The sequence below is a fragment of the Quercus robur genome, chromosome 8, assembly GCF_932294415.1.
Source record: "Quercus robur chromosome 8, dhQueRobu3.1, whole genome shotgun sequence".
Taxonomy (NCBI): Eukaryota; Viridiplantae; Streptophyta; class Magnoliopsida; order Fagales; family Fagaceae; genus Quercus; species Quercus robur.
Genome location: NC_065541.1, coordinates 53,630,692 through 53,655,226, shown reverse-complemented (window position 1 = coordinate 53,655,226; position 24,535 = coordinate 53,630,692). Strand labels below are relative to the sequence as shown.

The following is a 24,535-nucleotide window of genomic DNA, read 5'->3' as shown; positions in this document are numbered from 1 at the left end:
TGAAGCTTGATAAAGCGGGGCCCTTAGCCAGGGACCAAATTGTTGATCTTTTTGTTGGAGTGAACCTTCGCTGTCAATCCATTTATTACAATCTTTATCACCATGGGTAAGGAGCCCACACCAATAGCACAAGTTGGGTAAACGTTCATATTTAAATGAAACCCAGTTCTCTTTTTACTGTCCTCCAACATGATGAGTCTGCCCCTGCATAGAGGTAGAGAAATATCAACTAAAACTCTAACTCTGATGAAGCTGCCACTGTCACTGTCAGGGGCATCTGAGGGGTGGATGATGGTTCCTATGGCTTCACAAATCTGCTCTGCTACTTCTCTATTTCGGAACCTAACAGGTATATCGAAGACTTGAACCCAGAAAGCTACCTTTTTCATTTCTAAGGGATTGAGGGGTGTATCTTTACCATATTGGGTTAGCACCACTAAGTGTTTGTCAAAAGACCAAGGTTCCGTTTTGATGATTCTATCAATGTCACCCTTGTTGTCGAAGGAGAAAAGCATCAGATGGTTACCTAGATTTTTTATTTTAAAACCTGACTTGGTTCTCCATAGAGGAGTGAATGTGTTGGCTATGGCTTCAATGTTGAGTGGGCGTTTTGTGAGGAATCTCGCTGCAATGGCAAACTCTTCTATTGCTTGCTCCTTTCGCAGACGGAGACTGGATCCTTCTTTTTCAGAGAGGGAAAGCGAGCTCCAATGCTTTGTAATGTCCTCCATTGATGGTGTCCTAGAGATTAGAAGCTATCCTAGGTGTTTCCCAGACCCCTGAGGAAAAACCCACAAGCCTTGAGATAACGTTGTTATCTCAAGGGACTAACTCACCTTCACCAGGAAGGGACGACAGTGTCACTGTCTAGGCGAAGTTTCCAGGGGGAGACTTTCCTAGCAACAGGAAAACTTTCAAAAAATCTTTTGGCAGAATTGTGGCTACAATTGTACTTATACAGTTTACATTTAACTGGCTTCCACTTAGCTTGTAACTTATAAAGTCAATATAAAAAAAAAAATGATAAAGTCTCTTATCATGATTATTAAAAAGAAAAAAAGAAAAAAAAAAAGAGGCTCAAATATGACCCTACGGTGAAGTCATTAAAATAGATTTATGATGTAAAACCAAAATCTACCATATTATCGATCTATGGAGTTTCTGCAATGTCTTATAAACAAAAAGTGAAATAATATGATTTTTTTTAGATAGATGGTTTCAACTTATTAGTAGTATGCAACTATGCATTGGTAGTATGCAATTTACATAAGAATGGTGTTGACTATCCCCAATCGAGGCCTAACAAAACAGTTTGACTAAAAGCCACCTGAACCAAAACTGTTTGAGTCGAGCAGAGAGGCAATCAGTGGCAGATTTTAAACTTCAACAACCAATGTTGGCGGTCGCCTTCTCCAAAACCTGAGCCACCCAATCCGACCAACCAAACCATTGAAAGAAGGTCAAATCTACCCAAATCCATTCAGATCCAATGAAAAAATGGTTGTTTTCAGTTAGATTCGACAAAGATTTGATGGTTTTTGTTCATTTTAGTAAAGATTTATTCGTTTTTGCTCAAATCTAGCTATGAGATGGAGGTTTTCACTTAAATTCAAGGACAATGTGGTGGTTTTTGCTTAAATTTGGCAAATATTTGGTGGTTTTCACTCAAACTATAGGTTGCCGCTAAGCAAAACCTCCACCAACATTTTCATCGGCTTTGATTGACCCAATTGTCGTCCACTGAGTATGATCCTACTCAACCCATGGGTTTTTGAAATTGGCAGTGGGTTTTTTAGCAGGAAACCTGATGTCATTGAGTCGTTGCAAGTTAGGCTTAAATCCAACCCTAATCGACCCGTGGACACCCCTACATAAGAATGACATATATAGTAAAGAAAGTATTTTTATAGAATTAAAAATGATAATAAAATCTATCTTTTAATAAAAAATTAATAATAAAAATAAAATAACAGAAATTATATGATAAATGCATATCATATAATGTAAGTTTTTTTTTATAAAAATAAAAGGGTAAACTACATGTTTAGTCCCTATCATTTACACCATATTTCAATCTGGTCCCTAACCTTTTAATTGTGTCAATTTGGTCCCTAACCTTTCAATTGTGTCAATTTGGTCCCTAACCTTTTAGTGTTGTGTTGATTTAGTTCTTACCGTTATCTCTTGGATGGAAACTGCTGACGTGACTATAGGCACAGACTATTTTACAAACGGTTGATATGGCATGATACACATTAGCTTTTTTTAAATACTAAAATACACATAAAATAATAAGAAGTCAGATTTAAAGTATTCATTAAGATTTTAAAAATACTTAAACTAAATTAGAACACCATAACATCTCCACCCAATTTTCACCGTCGGCTTCCCTTCAACCTTTTGCTCTCTAGTGACTACCCACCCACTTGCCTAATGCTTTCTCTGAAACCAAAAGTTCTTTGCTTGGAGAACATATCTACATAAACAAGTATGCTATGTACATCAAAATTTGTATCTATCTTTCTTTCATTCTTTTTGTTATTTATGGTTTTTTAAAACTCATGGGTTCTTTTTTAATTTTATACTCAGTAATAAATTTTTCATCTTTTGGGTATTCTGTGCAGGGGAGACATGCTTTTTTTTAGCTTGGAGTGCAGGTGCTGCACTTTTAAAGTACAATGAAGAAAGTCTTTGCCAAGGCCACTATTGTTGCCATCATCACAAAGGAGTAAGAATAGCAGGTGGGTTTTGTGTACTGATAGAATTTGAATGGCTTGATGGGTTGAAAACAAATCGGCAAGGAGAAGGCCTGGTGTCGCTGGAATAGAGAAGGCGTTGCTGGAAGGAGAAGGAACTGCTGTAAGGGAGAAGGTGTCGTCGTCCTCACTGTAGGGGGTTTTGGATTTTAGGGACGCAGGGATTTTGGATTTAATTTATGTTTACTGTTGTTTAATGAAATCAGGAAACTTTCTTATCAAACAAAAATATTTGATTTGGGTTTAAAAAAAGAAAAATGTGAAGTAATCATGGGTTAGGAATTTTGATCCCAAAAATTACTCACTTATTTATTTAAGATTTCTCTGACATGTTAGACTATGTGGCACTCAAGATGGCAATAAACAAATTTTTTTATCTTGACCGTTGCCATGTCAGCAACTTCTATCCAAAAGATAAGGGTTCGAACTAAATTGACACAACATAGAAAGGTTAGGGACCAAATTGACACAATTGAAACGTTAGGGACTAAATTGAAATACGGTGTAAAGGATAGAGACCAAATATAGTTTACCCAAAAAAACAAAGATTATAATAAATTACATTTAATTTCAATTATAAAAGCACTTATCTGAAAACAGAACGTCGAGAGAAGATCGTTGGGATAATTATTTGCTCAAGAACGTTAGCTTTTTCTCCAAATAATATGAAATTGACATTCCACATTTAAGGGAATGTTATATTGAAAGTTAAGATCGTCACCATGATTATATTACAGTAGAGTATTATTATCATTTTGTCATATTCAATGCTACCATAGACTTTCAATCGCAATACCTCAATGGTAAGTTTGGTGAAGGACTAAACAGGTAATGGAATTTTAACACTTCGGTTACCATCTTGTAGAGAAGCACCAACCCTTTGATTTTTCAAAGCAGGAGAAAATCTCAACCCCCATCCCCACAACTAACTGAACTAAGTAGAGATATAATGGGGGAGAGGAGAGGAGAGGTTTGAACCGCAAATATTAGGTATCAGAAATGGATGCTGTCATTTGAAATCTAGGAGAAAATCAATTTGAGACTTTAGTTTAATTATAAAAAAAAAAAAATCAAACAATAATTGACTTTTCTTTTTGATAAGTAAGACAATGATCAATATTTTATATTTTCAACCATCAATTGAAAATTTAATAGTTGAGATTGTTCAAACTCTAATGTTCAGAGTACTAATTTTTTAACGGTAAAGTCCCTATCAAATTAAAAGTTTTAGTATTCCTTTTTTCTTCTATCCCTTTTAATTTTTAGTTAAAGCAAAGAAGCCATTTTTTTTTTTTTTTTGAGAATCAAGAAGCCATCTAATTTAGGTAAGATTCTTGAAAAAACTAGAAATTATAGTATAGTTGTTACATAATGTTTGAGTCGATTTTTGGAAGGGCCAATAAATAAAGGCCCAATCAACCCAAGTTCAAAATAAAAGGGGTCAAGCCCACAACTCACTATAGTATCACATCTAGGCAAGTGGTGCATGGCAAATAAATATCATGCAAGAGGTTAAGCTCATAATAAGGACAAAGGGAATTTCTATTAAGTATTGAATAAATTATACAAATAATTCCCTCAAAATGCTACATAACAAAGTGGGGAGATTGAGGGATGTGATGAAGGAGAGAGAAATGACTCTATGTGTGCCACCACACTCACAAACACTATTTATTTAAGATGTTGTATATACTCCAAATTGGAGTAGTGAATATGAGTGAGAATTAGATAGAATTAATGGAGGGAAGTTGATCCATTCTTACCTCACTCATTGGGATTTATAATGGATTAAGAAAACTTTTAGTATCCATCTCTCCATAAGAAGTTAAGAACTAAGGCTTTTGATTGTTGGATTTTTAGAAAACATATACAGAAACCTTGAGTTTTATTCTTAGTTGGATGATAGGATCAGCTGCTTTAATGATTATTTTGGGCAAACCTTTGACCAATCCCACATTTTGAAATTTGTTGAAGGGAAACAACCCCCTTAGAAACTTGCTAAATTTGTGAGATGTGGTCAAAACTCAAAACGCCTTAGATGCAGCCAACCTATTTGTTTTAGCTTAGGTTAACGATTTTGATTTTATGGCAAATACATTAGCTCTAATCGGTTTTTATTTTTATGCTTGTGGCCAACACATGGGCCTTTAGCTTTTTCAAGTGCTCCAAGCTCACTCTGTGAAGCCCAAGTTCATGAATAAGCCCAAATAAGTCCATTATTTTCCCTCTAAACCACAATCCTTCAATTCTCCATTGAGAATATATGAGCTTGGACCATGTATTAAAATGAGATGAGTAGAGAAAATGGCCCATTAATAATTTGGGCTTTGCCTTGTGCGAGCTTGTAGGATATTCCCAAAAAATGGCCATCAACATATAAGGAGCATTAGCAAGCATCATTGAGCTGAGCCTTTGTTCATTCTCATTTTTTAGCAAAACAGACATCAAACTATTGCTTAAATATAGCTTGGTGGTGGATGAACAAAGCTCATGTTGTTTAAAAACCAAGCCACGTTCACCCTGTTAGGCAGAAGGATAATCGTGCTGTTTTCACCCTCCCACCATGCCCAGTTCCCTTATTGATTGAAAATACCATTATATACTAGCAAAAGAGAGGTTACAATTATCAGCTACGAGAGCTATAGCAAGGGCTGCAGCACCCCTGTCCAGCTGCTCAAGATGATGAATTTTCTGGTAAATGCTGAAATGCTTGTGCACTTTTATGATCAGCTAGGTCCATAATAGAAGAAATATGATAGTTCTGGCATAGACAAGTAGCTGCTTAAAGAGAGGGGAAAAAAAAACAAGAAGAAGAAGAGAAGGGATAGATGATCAGCCTATTCTTTCATCCTTTAATGGGTCCTAAACAATTAGAAACACATCCATGGGAAACATAACATGATAGATTCAAAGCTTCCATTATCAGCCGCATATAGATATTTGTTGAACACCGACAATATAGAGCATTGTACACCATTGATCAGTGAGCAAGTTCAGCTCTACTATACAATATGAGTACATGTTAGGGAAAGGGTATTAGTAAAGAGAGTTATAGGTGCAGCAGGTGGCAATGATGGATGAGACACAGATCAGGAGTGCAGGAAGTAAGGTGGAATTCAATAGTTTACTCTCACCCAAATAACCAGACAGTGTTATCGTACCATCTGCAATTACACGAGCCAGTGTCCCTGCTTCCGTGGAAAGCAATCCACCATTGTACGTCCCTCGGGAAAGCCTTGATGACATACAACGAGATAGGAGCGATAAGTTCACACCTGGATTGGTCAAGTAGATGAGATTCCAAATCATGTGCAAACTGCAAAAGCATCCTCTAACAAAAGATGCAATTTATGTCACAATTACCAAGCTATGGTCCAGGAAAGGTATGCCCCCAGTAAATGGGATCTAACATTCTTAGCAAAACAAGGAAACATCCACCCCAAAATTTGATCAATACAAATAACTATAACTGTTGCTTATGATATCATATCAAGGGCAAGGGATCAGCTTTGATTTAAATCTCATTTCGGCAGTGTGACTCAGACCTAATCCAACCCACTTAATTCTTTTCCCTCACAGAACTACAAGTGATTAATTTAGTCAATGAGTAACTTCAGCTTTCAGGCCAAAATTTTAAGTCCATAAATAAATTTTCCAGATAAGTGGGGTTCTGGCTACACAATAAGGGTGATTTGTATCTTATAATGCAAAGTGTAAACAAAACATACAAGCAAATAGTCCTTGCACAACTAACTTATGTTTTCTAAATATATAAAGAGCAATAGTTACCTTCAAGGACTTCAGCTGACACAAATGTGATTAGGGCGGAGCCAACATATTGAGGGACAGAGTAAGGGTTGAATATGTGGAAGCTTAGGAGGATTCCAATACACACCATAATTTCAGATGCCAGTAGAACTTGCCTACAATCAGGTCAACCAGAAAAGAGATAGGGGAAGGGAAAAAAGAAGAATGAAGAAATATGTATCAGCTGTGATAAAAGATAAACTAATCTAGACCATAAATATGGAGCTGATATTATTTGGATACAATATATTTAAATCATAAGCAGAAGACTAGAACTTCTCATAATATGAAATGAGAAAACCGTAAGAATTATGCTCTAAAGAGCATTGAAGATGTACTTGGGGTTGGCTGAAAATTCATAAAATCATCAAATTTTCTTACTAGTCAGTCCTGAAAAATTAGGATCGATGACAACCCTTAGTTATATTTCATATACTTCAGCACCCTAAATTACTCAATTTAGGACCATTCAATCACAAAGAAATCCTTGAAGGCAAGATGTGTACTTGGGTAGTGACAATAGGATACAGAATTTCTGTTCTTTTTTCACTTTCTTTTATTTACCAAGAGAAGGTGAAACCAAATCCAATTCCTTAAGTAAATAAATTTATAATCTTAGAATTTCATTGCTCATTAGATTATAAACCTTGATGCTGTAAGTGTCTTACCTTTTTTCTGTAGATAAATAAGTGTCTCACTGACATTTGCCAATAAAAAATTTCTAGTAGCAAAAGGTAATGCTACAGTCTAAGGTTACCTTACAATATCAAAGCAACAAGGTTTTGAAGTCCTTGCCGTGATCTTTTTTTTTGGGGGGGGTGGGGGTGGGTGGTGGGGGTTGTGTTTGTGTGTTTATTTATGATTTTAAGCAATAGGATTTTCTGTAATACAGAAATGGTTGCTTTCATTGGAATCCACTGTTCATTTAAGCAGCACATGATTGGGAATTACAATCTAAGGCACAATTATTGGATGACAAATACAGTACAAAGATGTGACGTGGGGAGGTAGATAAATTGGAATGGAATCAAAAAATCAAGGCTTCCAAGAGGAGCTACTGCAAGGCTTAAAGGTATACCTTTCTTCAAAGATGTTGGTCATATATTTTCCAACAATGATGTTTACTGGAAGAACTGTTAGACCAAGACATGCAAGAAAGATTGCCACTCTGCTGATTGGCCAAATAAAATAATATCCAGTGATGACACTTGATTCAGCAAGTACAATCTCCATGGCATATTTGAGCATGAAATACACAAACAGTTGAACCTGGAAAGGAAGAGATCATATTAAAGTTTAGTGCTAATATACCTCAGATGAGATATATAAACCAAAATGACATGACACAGATTTGCTACCAGTAAGTATGAAAATTTGAGGAAAGGTACAGAAGAAAGATGCAAAAAAACTTTAGTGAAAAAAGATTGGAGGCTCCACTTTTCACTTATCTGTCCAAAAATCAGCAAAGCTAAAACTTAGAATGACAATAACAAGTTTGTCCTTTAAACTTCGATAAACCTGGATGAATTAATTTCCCCACGAAGTGAAAATGACTGAAGTGTACCACTAAAGACAAACTTTACGATCTCTTACTACCAATGTTATATACTTATTTCCATTATTTTCTAGGGATTTCCAAATCTTTTGGTGCCCCAATAAAGTTGAGGCATCTAGAAAATGCTTAATGTGATATAACTCTCCTCCCCTTGATGGAATGATCAGAACTTCAATTATGGGTAGTACTTATATTGTTTCCAAAATATTAGTGCATGAATTTTGATGCAGTCATAACAAGTAGCTTTTTGAAGTAATAAAAGGTAAAAGATTATCTATTAATAGACCAGGAAAACATATCATATTATTTTCTTTATATAAGAAATTAACAATTCTTTGATTTTACCTCTCACATGTAAAAATTAAACAGGTATGACTTCTACCACAACATAGAAATTGAGTGCTCACTGCTCATAAATCTTTTTGGATGGCATATACTTTGCACAGATATGGAAAACTACAGGGTGAAAATATATATAGAAATCAGGGTTTGAAAGATGTAAATGAAATTTGGCATCAGGGTTTAGATGCATAAAATCAACTTTCTTAATTGCTGTTGGCAGAAATGGCATCAACTAAAAACATATATTATTTAATATGTAAATGAAATTTGGTATGAACTCTAAACCTTGACTGATGGTGTAAGTAATCTATATGCCACCACAATTGAAGTGACAGGTTTGTGAATTTCCTGAGAATCTTCTTCAGCATCATCACGTTCCTGGTCTTCATCTTCATCTTGTTGCTTAGCTTCTATTTTCATTAGCAATGGTTGTGTATAACCATTCTCTACAGTAACATTTGCTAATTGTCCTAGACAAGACAAAAAAATTCATAGAAAAAAATCATGCCTGTAAACATATAAATTTTTTTTTTTTTACTTATTACTAACAAAATTTAAGTACTTAGTGATATGAAGCAAATCGACTCTTATAGATGTTATTTTCAAGCAGCTGGGCCCAACCCTACTATTATGGGATAGCTTGCCCCCCACTTCCCCTGATGCAGGGAGAGCATTGAAACCAAATTCATTTAAGATTTTGTTACACAGTTGATGTTAATTTGTTAACTGAGCCAGATGATATGATGCTTTGCCTTGAAAAGATTCATTGTAGGACTAGAGATCGAAAGTAAACAAAGTGGATCAGATCACAATAGGCAGTTAGTTGATCCCTTCCAGAATCAACTTGTACTAAACATGAGGGACTGGCATCTAAAGGACATGAGTGCACTTGATGAATAGAACTCATGCACCAAGCCTTTTTTTTTTTTTTTTTTTTTTTGGGATTGATAAGAATAATTTTATTGAAAAGAGACTCCTTGGTGGAAAAAAGAAAAAAGTAGCCTAAATAATTACAATTGAGAAAATATCTACATGTGAATCGACTCTACGAAGGATTGAATAGAGTTACTATATGTGAGATCCAATACAAAGGACCACTCATAGAAAGTGCTAATGAATGATGCTTGCAATTGAGTTGACATGCATTCCACATCCTCAAAAGTACGTTGATTTCTTTCCCTCCATATAGTCCACATCAAGCATGAAGGAATGAGATTCCAAATATTAGGTCCCCTACTCCGCCACCCCTATAATAAATCAAAAACTTTCTCTTGTAAAACCTACTGAATCCCAAACAACTTGAATATGAAACTCCACAACCCAAAAACTACACTACAATGTAACAAAAGGTGCTCCACAGTCTCTCCACTACAACGATGCATTAAACACAAACTCACTAATGAGTAACCCTTCTTGACTAGGTTCTCACAAGTGAGAATATTCCCCCAAGCCACTGTCCATACAAAAAAGGAAACTCTTCAAGGAGCCTTGACCCTCCACATGGCTTTCCAAGGGAAATACATAGAAGATGAGTCTTGTAATGTCTCGTACAAAGATCGCACAGTGAAATCCCCATTACTCTTTAACTTCCATCTCATTCTCCCCTTTAATGTGAATATGGGATTCTAATAGAAGGAAAAATGAAGCCACCCCATCAATCTCCCAATCATTAAAGTTTCTCATGAATTCCACATGCCAACTCCTCCTCCCGTCCCTCCAATAATGATGCCACTCAAGCGTTCTTATCCATAGCAGTTTCAAATAATGTAGGAAACATCAACTTCAAAAGTTGATCCCCACGCCAACAATCATGCCAGAATCGAATTAGACTACCCAAGCCCATGTCAAACTGAGTGTACTGTTAGGTAGATGGAACAAAAAAGCATAGAAATTTTACACTCCTTTCATCCCAATCAAAATGTCTTACTTTATTTTCTAGGAATTCCTAAAATATGTGTCTACTTTCTAGTGAAAATTCATAATTCTTCAATTTCCTAAATTCCCCTTACCTTTTGATAAAAAGCAAACAAGATTTCTTATTAAAAATCATGCCACCCCTAAGATAAAGTAATGCACATTTTAGAAAAACTCTATATCTAACCTTTTATTTATTAATAATCATGTAATTTCATACCAAATAATATCAAGTGGGATGGAGGGAATGTATAATTATAATTGGCTGTTGCTCAAATGATACTAAAGTGACAGACAGTGTATGATAAAGGCAGAAAGGTTCATCACTAGTAATTCAAGAGATAAGGGAGACTGTAGGTTAAGAAAAGTACTAGGTATATATTGAGTTGTTAAGATCAAGAAAGAAATAGAAAACCATTATAATTAGCCAAAATGAACAATCTTGTTGACGTACCCGCATTAGCTTCGTTCGGCACAAGATTTTTTTTAGTTTCACAATGGGGCTCTCTAAATGAAATCCATAACCACAATAAGTAGACAAGCCATGCAAGAGCCATAAGCCAACCAGGTAAAGTTTCTTCATTGAAGGTGAGTTTGTAAATCTTAAATTTTGTCTGAAGTAAACAAGCAAGAGCAGGACCACACGCCATTCCAAGCGCACTTGCGCTAACAAAACCTGCAGAAGCCTGCATTCGCAATTTCAATGGTACACAATCACTGATATAGCGCCGGTTAACAGCTCTTGCAGAACCTAACCTGAAATGTATAGCATGACCCCATTGGTTAATAAAATGAAACCAAAGTGCATGCTTTTGAAAAGGACAAGAAAGAAGTAGTATCCATGATAATAAGCACCAAGATGCATGTACAAACTATTCAAACTACTTTAATTAAAACTTCGGAGTGACACAAAAATTTGGGACAGCAATTGGGTGTTATAACCCCCAGAAGCAGCAGTAATAAATAGCAAGAAAGCAGCATTGTTATACGAAGTTCCAATATCAACAATATGGTATTTCTAGGCAACTTGTCATCCCACTATCACTTGAAAGTCTGCTCAAGATCTAAATACCTTCAAAGTGTACCACATTAATTTGCTAAGGAGTATGATATCTGTTACTTTCTTTTTATATGATAAAAATGTGAAAATAAGGAACAAGAGGCAGAGCAAGAACCACAACCTGATTTTAACTAGTTGTATTTGCAATTAAGGAATCATATTCTCTACAGTTTGTGATACTAAAGGATGAAATAAATTTAAGGGTTTGAATTTTGTAATGTATAGAGGCTCCAATATTTAAAACTTAACAACATATGCTCATCTCCTGTGGAGCCCAAAAGCGTCCTTATTCATCTTCATTGTTACCCCTAGAAAAATCTACCTTATTTTGTTCCAATAAAATGTATTCTTTTCAAACTTGATTACTTATATATATTAGTTTGAATGAGGTTTTGGTCACGTACACACTCAAGTCCAGAAAATATAAATCCAGTTGAAATTCAAGTTTTCTTTTTCAATTATTCACATGAAAGAATAAAGAATACGCCTAAACCACTTGTAAAAGCAAACTTTTTACTAACATTGAGTATGACATGCAACAACAATTAGCTTACTTATTAATCAAATGTAAGTTTCACTACTCAAGTAATGAGAGTAATAAAAAAATTGCTTACCCACAGAACAGGCGACCGATCAGAAGAACGGATATTGAATTAAGATCATAAGCCAGTGCATATAATGTATTTCCCACAAAAAGGATGATGCTACTAAACACAAGTGGTCTCAAGTATGATCTATTAGACCATGCACTAAAGTAAACGGAAGAAAACACCTGAGCAACAGCCATAGACCCAATCACAACACCACAGACAGTTGCTGCAGCTCCAAGGCTCAAGGAGTAGTCGTCTGCTGTTGGGACTATGATGTATGTGTTGACCATGTACAGAAATGTGTTTGCCAAGTTCAAGAGAAGTGACATAAAATGATATCTTTGTTCAAAACACTCATCTTCAGATGGAGTTGGTAATTCCTCCTCCATAATAAATGCATGTCTTCCCAAGAAGTGAAGGAAATTTGTTGAGTTTGATAACCTGTCTACAGCTGATTTAATAGAATCAATGACAGGATCCTGCAAAACCAGTAAAAAGGCAACTAGCATCATATGCTGCAGTCATTTTTCAGAATATGTTAAAATAATACGACTGCATCCACAAACAATGTTTTGTGGTGAAAAATCAAGTTGAATACCTAACAAAGTTTGAAACATACAACAATACCTCTAAAGTTTCAATACTAAATACTTCATATTTTTACTTCACCTTTTTATCAATTTTAAATGTGTTGCATAATCTAAATTTTTATTGAGTTATGTAGACATGTGATCACATCATCAACTTGAGTCGGGTTATTTTTCTTTCCATATTAACTTCTCCTTCTAGATTTATTAAGATATTTGGGTATATAAGGATTTGGGATAAAATGATTGGACTTTAGCTCCTATCACAAAAATATCAAATGAAGTCTAACCTCCCAAGAAGGTTTCAAGGTATGGAAAGTGGATTTGGAATCACTCATTTTCACCTACCCACTTCTTCGCAAGACTAAAACGTGCATGGAAAACATGAAAAATGATTATGCTTTTTAAACCCCAGTTAGAGTAATGGTTAAGTGATTAAATTCACTATATCCTGTTAGTTTAAACTTTTGGAATAAATGGACCTAGAGCAGGCAGTCCTGAGTAACTCTATATGTTGATTAGTGTCTTGCTTAAATAATTAGCTCTCAGAAAAGATTTCTCTTCTATTAATGCTTTTTAAAGATGTAAGACATCCCAGCAATGAAAAGGAATTATAACCAGCACATGCCTTTTGAATTTCAACAGAAACTTCATAAACACTTCAGAAAATAAACCATGACGTTGCAAAAGACAAACATAGTAACACTGCATATAATCTTGAATGGAGATGAGAGAAAACCGGGTGGGAAAAAGCAGGTTGATCATATATTGAAATATAGTTCCCCTGATTGTTTTGAAGGTCTTGAAGGTCTGCGAGATTGTGAGATATGGCTCCAACAACAGCGCCGAAACCCTGCAATTCATTTACTAGCTGATAATGCTTCCATTCACACATAGAGACAGTAGAAGTTAATCTATGCCTTTAAAGAGCTATTAACAAACATGAAAAGAACTCAAAGCCAAAACTATGAAGGAGACCAAGAAAAAATTTCCAGGGCATTATTCAAAATTAAGATATTGTACTAAAAATAACAACATTTATTCTAAATTGGTCAACTTACCACATGCTTAAAAACTTGTCGCAACTGGGAGTAAGGATGATTTGCACGAGTTTTGACATAGTAGTCAGTGAACTTACAGCCAAACCTCTTATCAAACTTTTTCAATATCTTACGTATACCAATAGCATTCATCTCAACAAAAAAGAGAAGCCTCAAAAGTTCTTGTCCAACTGCTCTATATGCTTCTTGCAATTCAGATATTCTTGATCCATCTGACTGTTGTATAAGAGCATGGTGCTGCTCTCCAAGATTGGATAACCTGGTAGCAAGCAGTCCTTGTTTTTCCAGCAGGAACAGGACAATTTTTTCGATCTGAAATCCAAAAACAATCGAAGATGACATAAATTTGGTAATCAGTTTTAACAAATGAGTATAGGACCTACATTATCCATGAATCTTTATGGATTTTCTTTGTTAAAAAGAGAAGTTTCCTCTCTCTCTCTCTCTCGCACGCGCGCGCACACAAATTATGCAAAGCATCTACAAACCCATTCATCATCATAATTCACAACTACACAATATATTAGCATGAACTTTCTTAGGAAAACTATGCAAATATTCTTTATATTCAAAATCAGAGAATCAAGATAAAATTTTGAGTCAAGTATGCTAACCCAAAGAACATGTTGCTGATGGGATACACTGAAATCTCAGCCTCTAATTGTAGTAAAATTAAGTCAGTTTAAAACAATTGCATGAATGGTACTTTTAGAAGACCACAAATTGAGATCAACTGTATGGCACAAAGTGAAAAACATAAATTATTCCCTATCCAAGTGTGACCCTGCATCTGCTCATAGATTTTTGAACCTCACTTTGCAGCATTCATGTAAATGGGGTGCTATTCATAATTCATGCAAGGTAAAAGTTACCTGATAATCTAGCAGTCTTGAGAAGTCCTTCAGAACAAAATGGTGATTTTGTGTTCCAACCTCAATTTGTTCTGTGTATCGCTTGACTTTTTTCTTCATTAATTTATAATTAATGTAGTATCTGAATAGAATTGAATCAAATTATAAGAAAACTTGATAAGATTCAAATAATAGCATGGAGATAGGGGAAAAAGGATTCATTTGTGGAATAATTATTTACTTGTAACAAGTGACATAACAATTTGCTAATGGTCATAGAAATTGATGCACACGAATGTCTTCATTATACTGGATTTTAAAGCAGTTCTGAAGGATTGGGTTCATTCAAATAACCATTTCATTTCCAACCTTCTTTTTGTATTATATATCAAGAATCACGTGAAGTATGACGCTCAATTAAACAATTTAGAATACCAGAAACTAAGAATTACCTAGTCAAGTCAAGTCAACAAAGGGAATTGTTACTCTATTTTTCGTGGGGCAAAATAATATTTTCTTTAAAAGCAGGCAACAAACATTAGTGGCTTCAAATACATGTGTTCCACATATTAACACTAAATTAAAGTAGTGGAAACAACTTCCTCTTTTGAAAAAAAATCTCAAGATTAACATAGAATATGACATATCTTGGAAATGTTTCCAATAAGCAGGATAGGACCGCCATCAGAGGTTCATAATCAACTTGTTTCAAGGCCCTTGATAGAACGAGGGTTTTAATTATTAAAAAAAAAAAAAAAAAAAAAAAACCTCCCAGACAATCACCCACCCACATCAAATGAATTTCTAGTCTTGCAACTTTAACAAAGCTCAATTGACAAACTATATCTTAGAAATCCAAGCTTGTCTATATGGATTTTATCTTTTCCTTTGTTGGTTTATAATATTATTTACCAAGCTAAGCAGGCATTATCAATGGCATGGGGGAGGGGTACTAAGCACTCATGGGACTTCTGGCTTTATCAATTGCTCCCTAGTGCTGAGATTTTTATCATCCCCCCCACCCTTGATTTTTACACACCCCCTTTATCTTTTCATGCTAAACCATTTTTGTTTGTTCCTCATAATTCAAAGATGGTCCTCTTAGACACTATAACCACTAATAAGATCTTTTGAGATTATATACTTCATTATAACCAATATTATGCCATTAATGTGACTTATCATTCTCTAAAATTAAATCCACTATATGTAAATATGTAATGCTTATCAATTTCACACTAGTGCACTACATTACATATATATGAATAACGAATCAAACTTGTGACCTGCCTCTTCTAGCCAAATGATGCTTAGACAGGTTATTAGCCATAACAATTCTCATATAAAACTTGGGCCCCTTTGGGGAAACTTTCTGGCTCTGCCAACGTATTTATTATCTGTTTTACATTGCATTTACTTAGTCTAGTGAAAGAAAAGCTGGTTATCACAGAATATATAATATCCTATAAAATAAGATATAGTCCAAAATTTATAAGAAATATATCGACTGCGACATAATATGACTGGGAAATGAAAAAGAATTAGGCAATAAAAAAATTTACAAAGAAACTTGAACGAATGTAAAACAAACTTGTCAATAAATCAAAATCATGAATAGAGCAAGCATGAAAACTAAGGTAGCAGTTCTGTTAAAAAGAAAACATATTCAGCGAGGCAATGGACTACAGCCAAACAAAATGTATTGCCTACTGGAATTCACTCATTTGTCCAACACGAGGCATGACCAAAACCTAATTCTTAGCAAACAGCATTTAGACCTTAAACATTGGCTGAAAGTAACTAAAACATACCCCTGCCATTCTTGAATTTGTGACTCTCTCAGCTTCTTTCCAAAGGCAACCATCTCCCAGGAAAAGGATTAATAAGCTGTAATAGAGTATAATCAACACAAAAGACACTGATGACTTAAAAATAATGCAACACAATTTTATGGACACGTTTCTCAAGGATGAAGCCTAATATATATATATATATATATATATGTCAAAGTAGTAAATGGAAACCTGCAATGTTCATTTCCTTTCCACTTAAATGCTAATGATCTACTTGCCTTACTCACTGATACACATCAACTGGGATTGCTACCAATAAGCATATTCTTTCTGCGTACTCTTTATCACTAATATTTCTAATATAATGGACTTGATTTCTGTTCAAAACCACATATAGAAAGTGAATACATACAGATTAATTAAAAAAAAAAAAAAGATAATTAGTGAGTACATGTAGAAAGTGAATACAATAAGGGGAACAAAAAAAAAAAAAAAAAAAAACCACAACAACAACAACAAAGGAAAAACTTTAAAATATAAATAATCCAAATGAAGCTACTAATCAAATCAAATCTTTTGAATCTATATCTTTTTCCTATAAAAAAAAAATCAAATCTTTTTCATTTTTGTATTGTATTGTACCCTCTTTTCTCTTCACTATAATTCTCAAAATTCCTTTGACTTTCTCTCACATTTCTTTATTTTTGGTATTCACTAAGTTAAAAATGCACGTAATATAAAAATGCTCCTTCGACTGCCCATTTTGTGAGTGTGTGAGATTCAGAGACATAAAAAATAAAAAATAAAAACTCTGTATTAGTTATTAACATTATTTTATCTTATTTTCTAATTTTTATTTAAGGAAATGAAAGAAAAGGACAAGTGATATATGAAGCTTACATAAAGCACACACCCAGATATCATCAACACAACCAAATTGAAAACAAAACCTTAACATTAACAATGCTGAAAAAAGAACCACAATAAGCTCTAAGAATGCTTAAAAAACAAAAACCCAGAAATAATTTGCTTATAAGAGAGAGTAGAATCACTAACAAAATCCAGAGGTGGAAAACCCACTTCTCCTTCTACATGTTGATCATTTTTTAAGTAGTGACTAAGACCAATATTTGTCTCTAAGACTGAACTTTTGGATTGGGTATGCTAACTCGCTAAGCACTCAGAGAGACAAAGAGAGATAGTGTGTGTGTGAGTGAGAGAGTGAGAGAAAGAAAACAGTAACTCGCGCGAAACTAGTTGAAATGGTTGGGAAAACCAAATTACGAGAACGGGTATATAGGCATGGAATCATTGACAAGTCCAACGTTTGCAATGTATAATATGTTACAGTGTTACACGCGACAAATCCTACCGTTAAGAGAATCTTTGTTTTTTCATTAAGTCTGTTTCCCATGCGAAATGGAATTTAATAATAGTAAATCTAAACACATAACCAATATCATGTCCAATTTCACAGCTTAAATTGTGAAATTGAGTGTAAGAATAGTTGTGTCAGTCATTTGGCTATTTCTAGAGTTCGGTGTACGTGTTTGCACACTTTTTATATTAAAGAAACATGTTAGCAATTTGAATGTACGATACACTATATATGTATAGGAAGACATATAAGAATTGGGAAGTGTGGCATCTATAAAATATAAAATTATAAATATGCAAAAGGTAAATTACACCAATTTCCTTTAGATTTTACACATGTCATTCTTCTAATTTATACCTCCGAAAAACATTTATAGGAAATGCCATTCCCCTTGAATTTTGTATAAATAGTAAATACAACAAATAAGCTCATATTATTGACTTTTTTAATGGAAAATTCTATTTTCTAAAAGATATACCTAAACAATAAATGAAAAGACACCTTTACCTTTTGTATAAATAAAAAAAAAAAAAAAAAAAATCAAACAAAGAGCAGTAGGAATCTTTTTTAAAAACAGAATATTTTATGAGGGATAATTATGATGTGAGATAGCATGAATTTAGAGTGTCATTTCATGAAACCTAAGAAGTAAGGTTGTCAAAATCGGGATCTTATGTAGGATTGCAGGAGATAGATAGGATTGTAGATCATAAGATCGAATCGTAGATTGTAAGATTCTACATATTTTCAGATTTAAATAAAAAAAATACATTGATAATGACTTTGCATATTGAATAATCACGTAAATTATGAATCTTCCATAAAAAAAAAAAGGTTTTGATCATATATATGATGTAATTTGCATGTCTTACATCGCTACGTCTATACTAATGAAACAAATATATTTAAGTTTTAACGTAGTGTATTTAAAAAGTTCAGTAAATGTTTAATTAGAAACCAACCAAGTACCAAAATACTAGCTCACTTTTTCCTTCAGCAGCAGCTCTTGAACCTTCATCATCACCTAACATTGATAACCAAATGATACAATAGTGATCACACATTCACACTACACACATGTAACTTTTTTCTTCTTTCTCTTTTTTTAAATCTATAAAGGAAGGCATTAGAATTTTTACTTCATTATCTTTATCAAAATCTGTACCATCATCTTCAGGTCAATACCCTTTGCTAACCACTCATTATCCGAAGACAAGTTCTTCAAACCAATTTCTTCTTTTGCACTTGATGGTGTAGGTATTTTCTCTTTTATCTTCAAGTTTTACTAAACAAATAGCTCTTTTTTTTTTTTTTTTTTTGGATTAAACAATTTTCTCCTTTTTGAGTGTACTTAAAGTTGTACCAATTTTAATAAAGAATTCTCAACTGAGGGATAATATACCAAAGTCATTTAGTCTTATTATTCCAAATGTACTTCAATTACTTTCACAACCTGAAGAGCTATATGTTAGGCTCAATATTCTTATAGCAAAAATTTTCAATTCAAGAAAGTCATCTCCATATGAGTCCCATCACTTAGTTGATACATTTATGAAGTACAATGTCTTAGTCTTGAGATTACAAATTACAACTTATAAAGATGAAAAAAAAAAAAAAAAAAAACTGATTTTTACGTTTTGGTAGGATCCCATACGATCCTACGATCCTACACGATTCTACAATTTTTATGATTCTTGTGCGATTCTAAACATTTAGGTGAGGTGGAATCGTAAAATTGTGTGATCCTATGATTCAGATCACGATTTTGATAACAATGCTGAGTATTGGTGTAATTTATCCTATATGCAAAGAATACTCAATTTGAAAGAGCAATGCTAGAGATAACTTTTTTAAAAAAACTTTCTAAGATAAAAGGTTGTAATTAGAGTAACATTACTTTTATTATGCACCATTTACAATATGTCATGCTAATAGTAGTAAAATATCTAGTGTCCACGAAGTCTACACTTATTGAATGTGAAAGAAATTTTTTATTTTTGAGAAGCCAATGAGAAAGAAAGTTTAAAGACAGAGAGCATTAATTTTTTAAAACAAGAAGTTTATAGACATAAATTTTACTACAACTCTTTTCACAACTTGATGAAGTGATTAATTGTGAATAGTAGACAATCACTTCTACATGGACCAACTACTTTTTTTTTTTCACCATTCACAATCGGCTACTTCAATAAATTGTGGCAAAAATTATGTTCCTAAACTTATCTTAAAAAAAAAAAAAAAAAAACTATTTGTTTCTCACAAAATCTATAGTATTAATGATAAACTAAGGGGTTATAATTAAGGTCATTTCAATAAACTTAAATTTGGTGTAATTTACCATTTATTTATTTATTTTTTGGATCCATATATGTGTTTGTTATTATGTCATTTAAAATTTTATTGTATAACATAAGGAATATAACTAATTTTAAATGACACAGATCAAAATAATACATCAGCAAGTAAAAGTTCCTAAATTCGTAGAGTTATAAATTGAAACATAAGTTTTGATGCTTGCATAGCCATCATTTTCTAATTATAAAAGAAGGTATGAAATAAATCATATTCATCTCTCAAAAAAATAAAATAAATATTTCATATCAAAAATTTATCACAAGCAATATATGTCTTTAAAAAAAAAAAAAATCCCTCATTCTCTGTCCATATATTAATCATGGATATCAAGTTTGAATCAAAAGAGAATCTTTCTTGTGTTACTCACTTAGAAATTAATCCAGTTTCTGCGAAGTATAGTATATACAAAGTTCTGACCCTACTATACCTTATCCAAATTTACATATATTGGCAGAATTTCTGGATAAATTTAAGAAAGGAGAAACTCCCTTTAGAGTATAGTATTACAAAGTTCTGGCCCTACCTTATCCAAATTTATATAAAGTTTGAATTGCATATGCATTGATTAATGGGGTGGATTTCCAGCCATTCCCACTTACTAGAGGAGTGGCAAATCAAAATTGATGAAAAACTAGTTCAAGATGAAAGGAAATTAAGCTGCTATAGTACCTGGAACAAACTAACACAATGGAGCCAAAAGTTTCTTCAACTTACGTAGCTTAACCTCTTAAAAAGTCTACTTGAGAACTGTTTAAGAGATTAATTGAAACTAATTAAGGTTCTAATCTTCATAAAGTTGAGGTAATCTTAGCCCAAAATAAGGCCTGAGGTGATTCAGGTGACTAAAACTTGAGAAAATTGAGTGAAAATTTCAATTGCTACGAAAAAATAAAAAATAATTACTATATATATAGTGCTGACTCAAAGGCATTAATCTCATATCGAGTTTATAATAGTTACATAAGAAACCTAAGCTTGTGAGAATGGCATGCTGCAGATATCTTAATTTCATGAATGCTACTAATTAAATAAAGTTGAAGTATATATTTACCGTACGTACTTCAAGAGGCAAAACTTACATGCGCATGCAAAGGCAGTGGATAGCAGTAGCACTCTGAAGTCTGAACTCTCTGGTTATGAACGCAAAGTTCACCAAGTTTTTAACGGTTGGTTCAATAAATACCCAATTTGCTGTGAATATTCAAGCAGAGAGAGAGAGAGAGAGAGTTTCAATGACTGTAGGTTCACATAGATATTGTAGACTCATAAATAAAACAAGGATTTTCCACCCAATACATAAATAGCTAATTAATTAATGAATAAAATGGTTACTTGCCAACCCCAAGAAGAAGAAAAAAACTACAATTTATTCAAGTATTCCAACTCAACTATATATGGTACAAACAACCATGATTTTGTAATCGAAATCTCAATCTTCACATGCCCTAGTAAAGGTGTCGGGGGCTCGGGGTACTTGTTTGTTTGTGCGGTCTTTTCCTTCTTCTTTGCTCCATCATAAATAATCAAGCATTTTTTATATCTACAAAGAAATGACTTCAATAATTAAAAAAAGCAAGAACTCAAATATATATAGATTTACATATGCATATATATATATATATATATATTATAGAAAATTCAACAAAAGGAAATGTCTACTCATTTATATATACACTCAAAGTTTTGGTGTTTGTATATTTTTTTATTATAAATAGTTGCAATATGCTGTTAACTTATCGGTTTGAATAATTTTTTCTCTAAATGATCATGCACTCTATACATAGAGAGATATTAATTTCAACTACATGACTTATTCTATTTCAAATATGTGTACGTGTGGTTCTATTTCAAATATGTGTACGTGTGGTGTGAAATAGGCTTTGCTCTGCAACAAAAATACGAAGTCCACATGTGAAGCTAAAAGCAAAGTATTTTTATTTATTTATGGAAATTAACTAAAAGCAAATTATTATAACAACAACTAATATATATGGTTGCATGGGAACCTATATTTGTATTGCAACGTATTTTGGACGTCAATGTCACATTAGAGAGTGCCTCTTAATTAACTACGGACAAGAATCATTGAGAGGTCAATTTAGTGGCATATTCGCATATGCTTATTGTCCTGTCTTCTGTATACATTCACAAGTTCATTTTTTATGCGGCTCCATTTAGAATATTCTCACATTGGTGGAGTTATAGCTAAATTCTTCTCAAATTCTTTTCTTTTTCTTCTCAAATTTTTCTTTGCTGTGTGAGGGTCTCTTCTTTTGCTGTGTCGGTGTGGGTGTGGTGACTGGTGGGTCATCAGTGTCGTGATCATGCCGTGGGTATAGTGAGTCATCGGTTTCGCGTCATGCCATTGGTGTGGGTTTGTACCGTGGTGTATGTGGGTCTTGCCTTGAGTTTTGTGTAGTGGGTTTCTTATCCATGATGTCGACATGATTAGGAAATGGAAATTTATAAGCTGAAAGGAAATCATATGAGAGAGACTCCAGATTTCGCAAGTGTGGTCTTAAAGCAAGTATTATAATATTAATAAGCCATATAAATTGATGATATTTTCCATGCGAGAGTAGTGTCAAATGCTAAAAAGATTATTATTATTATTATTTTTTAAATGCTAAAAGGCACATGAATGAAACTAGCTATGAAAGATTTTTATTTCCTACTGGTGCTAAAAGGACCTAATCTTGACTATTTATAAAAGCAAATTAAGTGGAGAAATCTATTTATCGATTCTGTTAAAAAAAAAAAAAAAAAAAAAAAATCCTATCAGCTGTAAGATAAATGGTTTCAATATTTAGGCATGCGGCATGCCGCATGTGCAGCTTTCTGGTACTCATTAGAGAAAAGAATTCATTTTTAGGAAAAAGGCATACTTATTAGTGGTAGAATTCATTTGTAGTAAAAAAGCGTACTTATTAGTGGTAGGACTTTAAAGTTTAAATTATCAAATCAAGTATGAGATTTGTGGTTTTCTTATCCATGATTCAGCATATAAAAAGAAAACAGTTGACTTAATTCTAAATAATTTTTCTATGTATAATAAAATTGATATTAACAATTTTTTTTTTTTTTTTAATATGGTAGAGTTTTAACTTATAATATATACTTTATCACGATTATTTTTATCTTTAGGCCAAAACAACATTGTGACCAGCTTAACGTGGCATACATGATTCTCCAAAAAAAAAAACAAACAAACAAACGTGGCAATGCATACATCCAGTGGATTATTTACCTAACAGCACTTCTCGGTCTAGCAGCTTTCCCATGAATTTTCTGAGTGGCCAATCACAGCCTAACACACTTTGATTTTTTATGTGATTGAGCCAAGCCAAACCCATGGTCCATATGCCAATTTCGGGGCCTGTCTTTTTACGGGCTCATGTCAATTACTAAAGTTTGGTAGGGTCCATTCCGAAAATGGACCAGTCAGTAGTTGTTCTTTTTTTTTTTTGGGAGTAAAAGTCAGTCGTTGTTCATTTGATTTACTGTACTACCACCTTTGGACCCATCATCATAATTGTTATCATGAAATTTTTTTCGTCTAGTATTATCACTGATGTTATATTTTTAGTTTTTATTGACTTTATGATTTAATTGATGTGGAAGTAGAGTGGAAGGAAATAATAGTAATCCAACAGAGCTTGCTAGGCAGATCCTAAGGGTTTTTCAAGAACACAAGCAAACTTAGAATGTGTAGTCCATAAGGCCAAAAAAAGATGTGTCTTGGTCACCGCCTCTTTCCAGTTGGATTAAATTGAATTTTGATGCTGCAATAAGGGAGGAAAAAACCACAATAGCAGTGGTTAGTAGAGATTCTATGGGTAATATCTTGAAAGCATGGTCTGACCAGTTTCTTTCCAATAGTCCATTGGTGGCGGAAGCTAGAGAGGCATGGAGTGCCATTAGGCTTGCTACTAGTGAAGGCTATGAGAACATTATACTAGAGGGAGATGCTTGGAATATTATTGAGTCAATTCGTAATGCAAATGTTGATCCCTAGTGGAGCATTAAAACTTTATGTGACGATATTTTGTATTTTGTAAAGTACTTTAACAATGTAAAATTTTCTTTTGTTTGTAGAGAGGGTAATGTCTCTGCCCATCTTTTGGCCCAATGGGCAGCTCTTGTAAGCTAGACTAGGCCAGTTTCCATCTCAAATCTGCCTTCTTCGATTTTGCAGGCTTTGAATAGAGATGGAATTTGGCCCAGTTCTTTTGTTTCTCCCCCCTTTCAGGTTGAGCAATAAAGTACTTATTCAGCAAAAAGAAGAATATATATATATATATATATATATATATATATATTTATTTATATGTGTGTGTGTGTGTGTGTGTGAGAGTTTTATTAATGTATATCTTTAAGGCAAATGTTAGTAAACAATTTTATGACAATTTTTTCAATTTTTAATAAAATTTTCTTAAAATAGATTGTTAATGTATGCCCTAAGGATATATATTAACCAGACCCTATA

The 24,535-nt window shown here is 33.5% G+C and overlaps 1 protein-coding gene across 2 annotated transcripts; it reads right to left on the bottom strand.

Annotated features, from left to right (window-relative positions):
- Nucleotides 1-5,570: 5,570 nt before the first annotated feature.
- Nucleotides 5,571-21,325, bottom strand: LOC126697028 (SPX domain-containing membrane protein At4g22990-like). 2 transcript variants are annotated; one of them, XM_050393832.1, is made up of 11 exons: nucleotides 21,129-21,325; nucleotides 16,335-16,410; nucleotides 14,545-14,665; nucleotides 13,673-13,984; nucleotides 13,351-13,464; nucleotides 12,049-12,503; nucleotides 10,829-11,130; nucleotides 8,746-8,930; nucleotides 7,642-7,832; nucleotides 6,546-6,679; nucleotides 5,571-6,031 (listed from the first exon to the last, which is right to left on the bottom strand). In XM_050393832.1, the coding sequence occupies exons 2-11, from the start codon at nucleotides 16,385-16,387 to the stop codon at nucleotides 5,793-5,795; spliced, it is 2,106 nt and encodes a 701-aa protein (XP_050249789.1). In that variant the 5' UTR covers nucleotides 16,388-16,410; nucleotides 21,129-21,325; the 3' UTR covers nucleotides 5,571-5,792. The 2 variants fall into 2 exon arrangements, with proteins under 2 accessions (XP_050249789.1, XP_050249788.1); XM_050393831.1 differs by lacking the exon at nucleotides 21,129-21,325 and adding an exon at nucleotides 17,373-17,592.
- Between the last annotated feature and the right edge of the window lie 3,210 nt (nucleotides 21,326-24,535).

Coding starts and splice junctions, on each gene's coding strand:
- LOC126697028 (XM_050393832.1), bottom strand. CDS start 16,387: ATGGTTGCCTTTGGAAAGAAGCTGAGAGAGTCACAAATTCAAGAATGG. Junction 14,666..16,334: donor CAAATTCAAGAATGGCAGGG/GTATGTTTTAGT, acceptor AATTCTATTCAG/ATACTACATTAATTATAAAT. Junction 7,833..8,745: donor TACTTACACCATCAGTCAAG/GTTTAGAGTTCA, acceptor CTTCCTTTCCAG/GTTCAACTGTTTGTGTATTT.